We start from the raw sequence: 14,138 nt of genomic DNA, 5'->3' as shown, positions 1-14,138 counted from the left end.
GATTGGACAGGACTCTGAGCAACCTGCTGCAGCTGAAGATGCCCCTGCTCATTGAAGGGGGACTGGACTAGATGACCTCTCTAAGACAATCTATATCTTGCTTTTAAATGTTAAATCTGTGGCCAGTTTCACAGATCCTTATCTCCACATCCAGGAACCGGCAGCAAGCTGCCAGTAACACAAGGCTACCTCATCCCAAGGGAAGAAGGAAGAGGATCAGTGTGCTGTAACTGAAATTCATCCCAAGACCATGCAGAAATAACTGGAATGACATAAAGTAATACCATAAGGGACTACAGGCTGTCTTAATTAAAACCTCTCCAAACTTCTATATATAAACTACCTGGCAAGCATCTTCATTTTTCAAACGGGCACTACTGGGAATCTGACAGCCTTCCTAATCTGTTCCAGTGTTCCTGTTCTTAAGAGTAGACTCAACTAGCTTAGTAAGTGTTTACGGCAGTTTAAGTCCACAAATTGTTTCATCTCCAGTAGGGAAGACACAGCTTTGTCTTTTCTTGCCAGCAATCTTTTATGTATTGAAAGAACATAATCAAAAGAAATTTCCCTTCTGTCTCCTCTAAAAAAATATATATCCAAAGTGTTTTCAGTTTTCCCCTAAAGCACTTTGTTTAGACCTCTGACCATTTTCCTTTACCTGCAACTATTCTTCTCCCAGTATAATACCAAAACCAGGTGCTGTACTTTAGCTCATTGGCATGCCAAGAAGTGAGGAGACTAACTCCATGAATTTTACATGACATTGCCATCAATACATCCAGTAAAAGATCTGCTGGTTCTCCAGCACTGGTTGACTCATGGCCACTGTGCAAACATCCGACTCCAGATTCTTCTCTGCAAACCTCCTACCGCCCCGGTTACCCCCAAACCTGTTATCAGCACAGTCAAGTCTGTGCAGTCAAACCTTACTGAAGAACAACAGATGACATCAGCCCTCCTACATTTCATCCTACTTAGGGTACCACTTGGTTAAGATAATTTTGAACATGTGCTCTTTAGTCCTTGGAGCTCCTCTGAGAGGAGTGCAATCTGCAAGTGTAGAAATTTTACCTAGATCAGTTACAAAAAACATTACTACTACACTAAACAAAACTGCAGAAGTCCTGGTTCTGCACATCTTTCTGCTTTGACATGAATCCTGACTAACTTCAAAGAACATTTCTTTTATAATGGCAACAGATCCATTCTTAGACAAACAAAAGTCATATTTTCTGCCATGATATATAAAATAGTTAACACTGTGAAAGTGCACATATACAATATAAACATATGTCATTTTTAAGAACAGACATACTGGGTCAGATGAAGGCATTGCCTAATCCACTTTCCTGTCTTTGACAGCTGCCATAAGGAAACACCCAAAAGAATAACATCCAAGCCATTAACAGGAGGTATGAATACAGACATAAGCCTTGAATTATATATATACACATATATATGCATATATATATATGTGCCATCTATTTTAAGCACATTCAGTAACTTCACCTAAGAATAAATTACACAGTTCTCCAGCACTGCACATTGTTGTCCATATCCAACATCAGTTTAAGGGAACTAAGAGCTCTCAGCTATATAAAGCCAAAAAAATGAAAATTATGCAGTGACAAAATTACTGGAGGAAAAAAATTAACAGTATTCCATAAAAGTAGACATTTAAGTGTTTTAGTGGATGGTATGTTTTTAAACAAGCACTTTCATGCCACATAGCTGACTCCATTTACCAGCACGATCCATGGCTGATCTCCTTTTAAGAGGTTTCGTTTATGTGGTCTACACATCCTTTTCTTCAAAGAACAGCCATGGGATGGGTCACTTCGTAAGAATCTGAAGAGCACCATATTTTTTAAAAGGGCATTTCTGAACAACTTCTGGAAGTTTTCAGCTATTTATGCTAGTAGCACAAAGGAGTATTTTTTTTCTTAATCCTATGCCAAGTTGAAGCAGAAGTGATTCATAACTGTACCAGCCTACCTTTCTGTGTCCACCACAGAAGCTAATACACTCCTGAACTTTCAGTAGGAACACCAACTCTCATGTCAGACAGCCCAGCTTCCAATAATGTCACTATAGTTTCACTAGATTTTTCACATTTGTAGAGTTACACTCTATATAGCCTACCTCCAGACATCCAAAGAGGTACATTTGACAAAGGAGAACATTCCAGATATAATTTACAAATCTGGAAGAATGCTAGAATTATTGCAATAGCTCTTTGTATTTTCATTTTAAAATGGGGGAAAGGTACTTCGAGGTAGTTGTATATTTAATGTTTAATGACTTACTTTCCACCTAAGCACAAAAACTAGTAATATATATGGCAAAGCTGTTCCCACACACAGAGTAACTCCATATACTAGGGTTGAAGAAGTTGTAGAAAATAGAAACGATCAAATAATCACTATTTGACTCACTGCACATTTCCTAAGTATGAGATTGTTTCATATTAACACAGACAATATAAGAAATCAAAGTTAAACAGCACAAGGCACGTCCAGAGAAATTCAACGGATTTCAATGAACAAATCTCCAGGAGTTCAGGAACATATGCTCTTTTCAGTGTCACATGAAAGCTAATTATTCATCTTCATCTGTGGACAAATTCCCTATCCCTGTATTAACTACTTTTCCTGACAAAATCCTGGACATTAACTGAATTTTTAGAAATACTTGCCTTTATTCTCTACTATACTTAGAAAACACAGGGCTTTCAAATGCAGTCATGAAAACTTGCATCTGTAGTCTCAAAGGAAAACTGTAATACCCTATCTACAGCAGTCTTCAAGAAAGCTGAGTCCTACCCATCAATTTTTTGTTCTCCTTACTTCATAAGCACCCTGCATCAGTTCCACAGTTTAACGGACTACTGATACATTTTCCATACGCTTCTTCCTCATATTTCCCAGAAAAATATTTTGCACACCAGACAGAGATGTCACCCCTAGCAGCCTTGGCTTTGGGGGATTTTTTCCCCCACTACCGTATCTTAAGCCTGAAGGGTGTAAGGCATACTTGTGAAGTACTAGATGAGGGCTGCTCACCTCTGCAGATAAACCCATACAGCAGCAAACCCCAGTGCACCACTGCTTTGGAACTTCACTGGAAGCAGAGCAGTGCACAAGAACACTGGGAGAGGTAAAAGCACCACAGCACAGAAGATTGCACAGGAAGCGTGAGTAATCAAAGTGAGCAAGTTAAAACCTACATCTTACCAGTCTTCCCAGATACTCAGACAAGAATACCATGAGCACCTTTGCATGTAAAGATAAACTTTTGCAATCATACATGTAGAACAGTCTGTAAAGGCTTTAAAGCAGAAGCCTTCACATGTGGCCCAGGTTTAAATTCCAGATCTCAGAACTCAAGATCATCTCCTCCCCTCCACATCACATTTCCGACAATGTATGTGTGTGCGTCTCTATACTCACACGTAAAAAGTGAGAGAGTAAAAGGAGCTGCTAGAGGACAAATTACCATGCCTTTTCTCAGCTAGAATCTACTGATTTTGAATTAGTCTGCCAGGAATTCCTTCATAATGCCACTTGCTCTTCACTTAAAAGACAAAAGGACAAAATAAACAAAACCCCCCCACCCCCACAATGTCTGAATAAACTAAAAAACTAAAAGGCATATGTAGATACTGTACGTTTTAAACTAACTCTAGAAAATACTTGTTTTGCAATTATCCCACAAGGTAAGAATAAAAATAAGGCTTTCACCAGATATTGTGAAATGCAGGCAGTGTCATTGTTTCGGTAAGTATTTCTGAAGTATTATAATTGTTAAAAGTTATAGACACAGCATAAACACTTCTGCACTACTCACTTTTAGAGTTGGCCCACTGTAATAAATATTTGCAGTCAATCATGAACTGCTCTAATATTACCACTGAAAAAATAACCCAGGTTATTTGAAAAACAAAAAAAATCCACAGGCTAATGCTTGAAGCCAAGGCATTAACACCAACCAGAAAATGTTGCCTGATGCCTCATGAGTATCTCTACCTGTCTCCAAAATCCCACAGGCATTTCAAATGTGCCACCTGGGAAAACAGCGCCATTCTTTTGCTGTCAGAGATCCCATGTCACTTGTCATGCTTGAATCTTGCCAGCATTCATGGACACTGAAAGCCAGTGACTCTCGCTGAAGGGAGGCTTCAGTCCATTGAAGTTGAGTCTATCATGAACTAGAAGAGACCTGAAGATTTGGCAGCACTCACTCCCCTAAGAAGACCTTCCATTAAGCCAAACACATTTCTAAAACATGCTCTGATTGATTGAATGACATTCAGACATTCCTGCTGGTGAACTTCACTCACACATGTAGAGTCCATCGAACTCAACTCCCATTCCCATGTCACTTGAAGAACCTACACACAATCCCAAACCAACTCATGCCCACTGCATTGATCTAGGAAGAGCAAGTTTAAAGTTGAGCTCAATCTAAAACAGACAGTACCTTTTTTGGGGGGCTGCAATTAAAGCCCTCCCTGCCCTCTCACTGACCAGTATCATCTGAAGTTTGGGTCCACAATTTCTGGAATAGTAAAGTTCTCCCACTCCACACAAACATCATGCTTTTGTCTCTGGTACATTCAATAGCTGTTCCACTAGAAAACCCAGACAAACAGAAAAAATCCCCTAGCTTTCCACGGGCCTCAAACATTTCCCCAAGGCTCAGATCAGCTCTGCGATTCATTGTGGTTACTAAAACATATTGATAAATCTATTCCAAAGTCTCCAAAACTGAAGTTTGATTAGGAAGGTTCCTCTATTCTCTGAGGAACACAGAAAAAAACCCATTAACTTGCAACTGCAAGGCATCAGTGGTGCATGACACCATACATACCCGTGGCTCCCAAGGCAGTACGCACAATCATAATTAAGACTGCAAGATTAGAAATGAAATGGTCAACAGATATGATCTTCTCAAGGACAATACCATTTTCCGCTTCTTTAGCTTTCAATTGAGCAATTGTATATACAAAGAAAATAAAACATTCCATCTACTCACCTGCAGAGAGACTGCCCTGCCAGAAAGCTTTCATTCTCTAAGCGAGGCAGAAAACATTTTTTCTGATGCTGATACTGAACCCCACGAACTGGGGAAATACATTTATGGCTATGGGCTTCATTCATGGGGATAAAGATCCGTGCCAAATGATTCACGTTTACTTGGCCAACTACCAAATATTCCGTTCATTTAGGCCGATGAATTTGTGACCCCTTCCCCCCTTCTAGGAAACCCACTCATACAGGTCAATTCATTGTGCTATTTTTTTAAAACAGATACTTAAAACAACTAAGCAGATGAGGTGGGGTACAAATAGCATTGTATACTCTACATAAATGTTTACAGGAGGCTGTGTATCAAAAAACCAGACTGGCACTATCAACTGTCTTTCTCTTTCTACACAGCAAGAAAAATCAAATTCTTCTCTGCAGCAACAGTCACAGTTTATCTTTCTGCAAAACATATTCTTGGCCTGTCTGAAAATTAAACAATTGCCTGCATTCCTGGCAAAAGATGTTACTCTGAACTACAGGGCTTGTATCTGACAAGAATTATATTCCTACTAAAACAGTCATAAGAGATGATGTGGTTGTAAGAAGTCTGCCTTGGTTAGAAAAATTCAGCTCCTGCTTCCCTTCTGGTTATAACTTCAGAGCCAACACCCAACTTTTCTCCTTCTAAGTGCTCTGACCCAAAAGACTGGTAATTTTTGCAGTTGCACTCAAACATTTATCCTCATGCACACACAACAGCACAGTGCAGGGCCAGTATTTCTAAGGCCTATACACCCTCCATAGCATTACTTATCCAGTGGCATCAATGAGAAATATCCTCCCTTTCCCTTTTGATCAGCAGGCCTCTTATTATCATCTACTGTCAGGCAGTTGGACTACTAAAATGTTTCTCCAACTCAGTCCAACTGCCTGAAAAGACATGTCAAGCAATGTAACTATACTGCTACACATTTTTATGATATATCAAGTTTAAGAGACGTTTTTCAGACACAAAAATACTACATCAATGCTACATTGGTCATTATACCCTTGAAAGAAAGAGACACTCATCCCTATTCAGATATATTACAAATAAAGCTTTATAGCTGTATTTTTCTTAGCTGTTATGTTCTCGCTTCTGTGCAAGCTAAAGTGAATTTCCTACGGCAGGCACCACAGCATTACTCCTTCAGGTGACCTGACTCCATGTTACCCACACAGAAACCCTGAAAATCATCTAGAAATAATCAACATAGAAGATAACTGGCAGCCCACTTTCACTTGTGCAGGAAACACTGGTACTGATACACAGTTAACAGCCCTTCCCTCAGCTGACGAGGCCAAGCCAGAAAATACACAGTCCTTGCTAGAGAGATGCAGCAAAGCTCCTGGCAAGGACTGGAGCCATCCCTTCAGAAGGAGCTGTTGCTGTACGGCTTCTGTTAAAAAAAAAAAAAAGCCCAGAGTTCTTGACATTGACAAGCTATCTTACCACTTTCCTTTCTTCCATTATAAGACAGACTAGGTGAGAGCACAAATTGCCTTAAATGCTTAGATCTACTTCCCGTCTGCAAGAGATAAAAGTACAGAGTGAACTCCTTTGCTTTATTTCCTTTTCTGAACAACAGACAAGTCATTTGTGGCAAGAGCACCTAATGAAAGATTCTTTGATAGCACTGAACATACAAACAAATCACTGTCCACTTCTTTTAGAGGCACAGCAGTATGACTTCTGGGCATCCACATTTTTGACAGTTCTCAGAGAGTGATATAGGACTGCTTTCAGTAAGCTCTCCAACATCAGTTTCTATTGAAATGCCATCATCTCACCTCTCCTACTGCCCTGACAAAACATCACACAGCAGCACTTGCAGAATACAGGACTGAGACAAACATGCACTGTTTTCATGGATAACACGTAAATAATGACCCTCTCTCTATGGCATGGTAAGCCATTACCCACAGGGGCAGGAGGGATTTTGAAGAGGTGGTGAAAGCAAATAGTTGTTATCCAAATCCAGTTTGCAAAAACTTCAGGTAGAGATTCATTTCAGTCTTCTGTTTAATGAGATACAGCAGCACTGACCAGGAACAGCTGTCTGAGGGTGACTATGACGTTGTAGCCATTTCTCACAGACCCGCATCTTGCTACCGTATCTCACACCTTTCTCACCTCAAGATCAGACTGCTACAGTGCACTGAAGCGGTTTCATTTTAAACCAATTCAAACAATATAAAGTGGCATAGACCATTATGCCTCCAAACATCCACCTCCCCCAATGGCAGTATGCAGCACTTTGCAAACAGTCTCTACGGGATGAGAAATAACAAGGGAGTTTCTGGTTTTCCATCTGAAGAGAGGGGGTCTGACCTGTACAGCACACTATGGGGTTTGAGACTTTATGGACAAAAGAGTGTATTTTCTTGTCACACTGTAAATGTTGTAACTGGCATTTATTTTCAACATACATAAATAAAAGAGCCCCTATTTGAGCAGCTTTCTGAAAGTTGTGAAAAGACAAATTTTTGGATTTCACATGGACTTGGGTATTCTGTGAAGCATTCAAACTTTCAACAATCTCCTTTCCCTAGTTGCTTGACTTTAAAAGTTTTGTTTGTCTTTCAAGGCTGCTCCGGGCTGATGCTCATTAAATTCAGAAAGCAGCCAAGTAACTCCACCAGCCATATCGCTGCTGCAGAAGACAGCCACTTTAGCACTTCCCACACTAGCTATGGGTGACTAAAAGTCCTCAGAGTAAAGTTTTTTGTTGGGATTTTATTTTTTTTTTTTTAATCAAAAGGGAGAGAACTCCAGAAAAGTGTCCAAGTTTTAAGATGTCTATAGAAGTTTCTGGAAACTCAGAGGTAACAGACTTTGCAATTTAAAACAGGTCTCAGTCATTTAAAACAAAAATACTCCAATACCTTGAACCAAGGGGCTCCAAGTGTTCTCCAAGTACCTAGCACATTTTGTCTACTGCATTCAAATAATGAAGGGCTTTAGCATTAACTCATTTCAGAGAATGTTACATCTGATCACAGCACAAAGCTTTAACTGCAGGCTTTTTGCACACAGATACCCTGTAGGCTTTCAGGATCTTCACCCATCCATCCAGTTTAAGAGAGAGCATGGGGTGAGGGAATAGCAACAGCCAGTATCCCACAGATTTGTATCACTGTGAAGATCTGTGATGAATAAACTGAACACCAGTATGGAAAAGTCCTTTATATTCTATCTAAAACAGCCCTTAAAGATAGAATACATGAAAATTAAAGAACTCTCTTGGGGCAGAAGAGGGAAACTCTTCAGGCCGTGGGGTGGTCGTCACCTTTTCTTATCTCCCTGCCACTGCTCTGTGGTACCTACAAGGACCTATCAAGTTAACAAATGAAGTCATACAACAACTTCCAGAGCCAGGATGCATACAGGCAAGGAACATACTCCACAAGCCATTGCTGTGTAAACAGGGGAACAAGACGTTTCCAGTATTGCTAGGAAATACAGAAGGTGAATCGAGGGGTAATGCAAGAGGAGATCACCTCCAAGAAGCAGTGTAGGGATGAGGAAATGTGCAGAACAGAGATGGAATGCTCAACTATCAAACAGTATGAATAAAGAGGAAAGAGTCTGTCAGCATTAGAATTAAGTACAGCAGACAGTTCTATTCCTTTTCAGACTGCATGACACAACTTTGGGGCACTGTAACATGAAACACTTTTCATTCAGGCACACACATTCATTAGCTGACCCCCTCAGTGCATTTTTTTCCAGTCTAGGAATGAGGAAAGCTGCTCACCCAGCAGCAGTCAGAAAGCTGGACAGGGCTAGGATGAGCGACAGCCAGACACATAACGCTCAGCAGGCTTCTGGGAGTGATTTTCCTCTCTCCAGCAAGGAAAGCAGGATGGGCAGCTTTCAGTTTCAGAAACCAATTAGGCAGAAACTGCTATCAAAGCAATAGAGGGCCCTACCCTAACTGGGTTGAGAAACACCAGGTGGTATTATCTCAATCATTCTCCCAGTTTCAACAGCCCCACTCATTCTTTCTCACTGAAGGTGCCCAGGGTGCTCTTTTCCAAGGCTCTTCCCACACACCTACCTGGACACCACACAGTATTAAACTAAACTGTCACCTAGACACCACTGCTACCTAAGACACAGTCACTTATGTAGTGGCTTGTGGAATAGCTACTAAGAGAGCAACAAACTCAGAGACTATTCCTTCATGAACCACTTTTAAAGAGCTATCACGCTCTGTGTGAACAATACACAGCAATATAGGCTTACCAAACTATTGTGTTTTCAGGAGATTTTACAATACAGAAAAAACCCAGTGAATCTAAGAAGAGAAAAACTTCAACAAATCCCAAGTTTGGCACCACTGTAACATTCTTCCAGAGAGTCCAAAATAAATTATTACAAGATTGTCCTTTAGATTTTGCAACAAGAGTATGTGTTCCACATCAGCATTAGCTAAAGCAAATAAAATTGCCTTTCTCACCCTCCAAGTTGACAAATTCTGCATAACCAATTACAGACCCATGACACTCACACATGGAGCAAAAAACTCTTCATGGCAAGTGTTAGCCAAGACATTATTTACTGCAGACCATCAAGACAATTGGCTACAGTTACAATAAGTACTGCTGTCTGCAAGGACTTGGTGTTACTTGAAACACTTATTTCCCAGAAGCTCAGAGAAGGAAAAAAAATCAATTCTACAGTCATTAGATGAAAATTCTCAAACTGCAAACTTTGAGACTTCTATTTTTATACAGATATTTTTGGTCATGTGTTGCATGACTACCCTTTATATTTCAGGATTATTTTTGTCCCATTTGAGAAACAACGTACATCTGTAAGCAATGCAAGAGCAACTAGGTGAAGAACAAAAGAAAACTTCAAGCTCCTATCTCTTCTCATACTGTAATGAGCAGGTTGATAATATCAGCAAGTGGGAAACTGGAAACTTAGCTCCCTCCTTTTAAGGGACAGGCTCAACACAAGGAGTACACACACTTTTGTTTTTGTTCAGGGAAAGCCTACAAACCCAGCAACATAAACCCGCACAAAGAATACCCTATTTGAGAACTATTTCAGTGTAGAAATACATATGGTTGAGTAATTTCACAACCACCAAAATATAAATAGAGAAATTAAAATAGTCAGATTTCAGAAGACAGATGTATGGCTTGAAAGAGATACATGAAGGCCACAGGCTTCCTACTGTTGCAGAGATGTTAAAACCCTTGTAACATCCCTTACAGAGCAATGAGAGCAGCATGCATGAGAAGTCATCTTTCCCAACAGCCAAAGGAGAAGCAGTTGCTGGTAATCTCCCATCCTTCCATTCAGTGCTTCATTCAATTACCAACTTCTGAGAACAAAGTATCATATATTCAATCTAATAAATTGCACAGCAAAGAGATGAAAAATCCTTGCTCACTCTTCCCCATATACCTTGGGAAGAAGAGCAATCCCACTACGGTTCTAGTTCTGCTCCTCCCAGGAAACACAAGTAACAATGAACCCTCCTCCAGTATTTTATTAATCCTTTTCCTCATCACTTGGATCCATCCTTCCTAGGTAACTGTTGGAGTGCTCAGCCAGGAGAAGCAATAGCTGCAGAGACATCACAGCAAGAGTTCATCATTTGATTTCACCCCTCCTTACAAGTAAGAGCAAAAAAGCTGACATCAAACAAGTCCGGTTTTGCTCCCAAAAGACCCGCACCAAGACAGAGGCACTCAAGATGTCCCAGACACTCAGAAGATACCAATCCATCAATTTTCACCTACCTCACAAGGACTCTTTTGTCCCAGCTTTAACTCAAACTGGCTCAGAATGTAAGTAAGTATCGGCCTATAAATATATATCAAAATGAAAGAGCGGCCCAAATTCTCTGTTCGCCATACAAGCACTCCACATTGGCAATAGACAGTTTGCTACATCATGTGATGTTACCAAGACTCCGCTAACCAGAAAAATAAAACCTTTTTTGACATCCTGGAATTTTTCTCACTTAAAAAGCAAAGAGGAAAAAAAAAAAAACAAACCAAACCAAACAGTTAACTTCCCAGGCTGTCTTACATGGCTGGATTAACTGAAAATAGAAACTGCACTTCCCACAGAATCCTTGAATGTGGTTCTCTTGCTTTGTTCTGACATTTTTTTCCAGACAGCAGAAGGACCAGGAGCACATGACTAGAGCGACTGGGGGGGTTATCACAAGTGCATGCGCTTTATGTTACGGCCTTTGTTTCTCCCTCAGTGTAATACACTTGGGATTGAATCATATTTGCAAACTTGTTAGTCTGCATCAGTTAGCACCCTGTTCTCAGGCAAGCATCTGTCTAGTCTTTGACCTCAAATAAACGGAAAAGGAGCATCAATGACCTTTCAAGAATCAAGCCGTAGAGCCTGAATAAGACACATTTAGTTGCGGAGTATGACAGGTTAAGGTCTCGCTTGGTTTAGACAGCCACCTGCAGAAACACTGATCAACAAGACCTGCTTTTCATTCCACAGGCACATAAAATAAGCCAGTAAATTAAAATGGAGTCACCCACAGTTCTTCTCTGTACAGATCAATAATCCTTAATAAATACTAATGCTGGACCTGAGCAAAGCTACACTGTCATGCTGCTCATATGGGTTAACTGCACCCATGGTTTTTGGAGTGCTGCTGGCACAGTGATCATGCAGATACAAGGTGGACTACAGCCCCTGAGCCAAATGCTCTCTTCAAGGCTTCAACCGCAGCGGAAGACATTTCGGTGCAAAAAAACCATCAAAATTTCTCATCTGTCAAAAAGCTCACACTCTCCCACTGCTTTGGCATGAAACACCCTGCGATGGATGCAGGCATGCACCTACAGAGCCATGTCAGGTGTGGCTTTACGTGAGTATCAAATAGATCAATCGAATGGGAATGCCTATCAAGCATTCCTGGTCCCATAAAGATGTCACCCTGCATTTCCGTAAGAAAAAAGAAAATATCTCTGAAAACTACACTGTTCAAATGAATCTGGAAGAACAATTCAGTTCTTAATGTGAACATATTCAAACCGGGACTAAAGAAATTCCATACGATAAGCTGATCTATAGCAACTCAGAACTAGGCCTTTTTGTATTAGCACTGTACATTTGTTCAGGTTTAATACATACTTTTAATTCACATAAAACCAGCGAACCCCAACAGCTAGAATACGAAGAATGGGCACACATTAAGAACGATTTCCGACATGCCTGTGCAGAATAAAGCACAAGGCCTCATTCTTAAAAATATTCCTCTGATCAGAAAATTGGAAAAGGAAAGCCAAGCGTGACATGTGAGCCCATGGAGTAGTTATTTCAAAATGAACATTTTCTTGTGCCTTCTTCTGAGCATTTTACCAGAGCCTGGAGAATATTAGAGACACCTTTTGTAAGCTTCCCTCCCCCTCCCCCTCCTTTTTTTTTTTTTTTTTCTAATGGGCTGGACTAAAAGGTGCTCACACCCGATCTACGGGTGCATGGAAAAACCTTCCATGCTCTCTCCCCTTCACAGCCAGGAGTGCTTAAAAAAAAACCCAAAAAACCATAATGAACGTGAATGTCACGGTCATACCTGTGTGCCCGCAATTCGTTTCCTCCTTTCGGAGGGAGGAGGGGGGCAATGAAAAGGAAATACAGGCTACGGAGCTCCCAATCCGTTTCACAAAGGGGGGGAAAATGGCTTTTTAATGAGCCAGAGGCCGCTGGCAGCGACCAGGAGCTAAGGACGAGGACAAACCCACCGGGATTTTCCGTCCAGCAGGCCCCGAACGGAGCGGCGGCGTGCGCCTATTCAAGGTTAATGGGGGGGGGGAAGGGGAGAGAAAGGAGCTGCCGAGGCCGGGGCTGGGGCCGGGCTCCCTTCGCCGCTCCCCGCCTGGGCGAAGGGCGGGGGCAGCTCCCTCGGCCCTCACCCCGCCACCCAGGGGGGCAGGATACTCACGGCTGACTTTCATGCTGCCGAAGGCCGAGGGCTGCTGCACCGGCTTGCAGCTCTCCGCGAAGGAGGTGGTCCTGGGCCGCCCGGACATGGTCTCTCCCGCTCTGCCCCAACGGCGATCACCTCTCTCCTCTTCCTGCCTTCGCCCTCCGCCTCGCCCCGGCGGGCCCGCCTGCCGCTCCCTCGCTCGCTCAGCTGCAGGAGACGGGTGGAACGCGCCACATGAAACGCCGGGACCCCCCTTCCCCCCCCGGGGAAGCCCCCTCCCCTCTCGGTCTCTGTCGCCCGGCGGCGGCGGCGGCGGCTGCTGCTGCTTCTTCTCCTGTCTCCTCCTGCTCCTCCTCACGCCGCCCGCTCCTCACACGACCATCCTTCCCGGCCGGTGGGTCCGAGAGCCGCCTCCCCCCGGCTCCGCTCCCGAGCGAGGGGGGTTCGCTGGGCCTCGCTGCCCCCACCCCGGGCGCCAGTCACATGGGGCGGAGGCTCGCGGCCCGGCTCCTCCGATCCCGCCGCCGCCGCGTTTCTCTCCTTTTATTTGCTTTATCTCTTTTTTTTCCCTTTTCTTCTTTTTCTTCCTTCTCTTCCTTCCCCACTCCCCGTTCCTCTCCTTCCCCCCCGCCTCTGAGGGAGGCGGCAGGCAACGGGACTATTTTTTTTCCCGGCGGAGGGATCTCGGGGCACCGCCGAGCGGAGGCGATGCGGCAACGACTCGCAATAGGATCCGGTGGTGGCGGCGGGATCCGCGGTGCGCGGAGGGGGGTGAGGCGGCCAGGCGGCCTCGCTGCTCGCTGACGCTGCTGCTCAGTGCGGCGCTGAGGCGGCGGCGGCTCCGGCGGCGCAGCCGCTCATTGCGCCCGCACGGGCAGCTGGCGGCGGCTCAGGCAGGGCACGCTGCACTGCGGGCGGCAGCCGGCGGCGACGGCACGGGCCATGACGGCGGCGGCTTCCCTGCTCCTCCTCAGCCCGGCTTCAGAGCGCTGGCGGCGGCTGTTGCTTTTGCTGCTGCTTCCCCAGGCGCCCAAGGCACATAGGACTCGCCCGCCCGGCTGAAGTCTCCCGCCGGGCCCCCCTCCCCTTTCCTGCCGATCAGTCCCTTTGTCCCCGCTGCTGCCTCCGCTGCGTGCCGGGCTCCCGC

General features: G+C 43.6%; 1 protein-coding gene across 1 annotated transcript in view; it reads right to left on the bottom strand.

The window, feature by feature from the left end:
- GSK3B (glycogen synthase kinase 3 beta) overlaps positions 1-13,232 on the bottom strand; it is a 149,655-nt gene extending 136,423 nt beyond the window's left edge. The window contains exon 1 of the mRNA XM_082278654.1: positions 13,007-13,232. Within this exon, the coding sequence (XP_082134780.1) occupies positions 13,007-13,094 (88 nt within the window). The 5' untranslated portion in view covers positions 13,095-13,232. The remainder of the gene's footprint in view (positions 1-13,006) is intronic.
- Between the last annotated feature and the right edge of the window lie 906 nt (positions 13,233-14,138).

Source organism: Coloeus monedula (assembly GCF_965178545.1).
Source record: "Coloeus monedula genome assembly, chromosome: 3".
In the NCBI taxonomy this organism is placed as follows: domain Eukaryota; kingdom Metazoa; phylum Chordata; class Aves; order Passeriformes; family Corvidae; genus Coloeus; species Coloeus monedula.
This window is presented reverse-complemented; position numbering and strand designations above follow the sequence as displayed.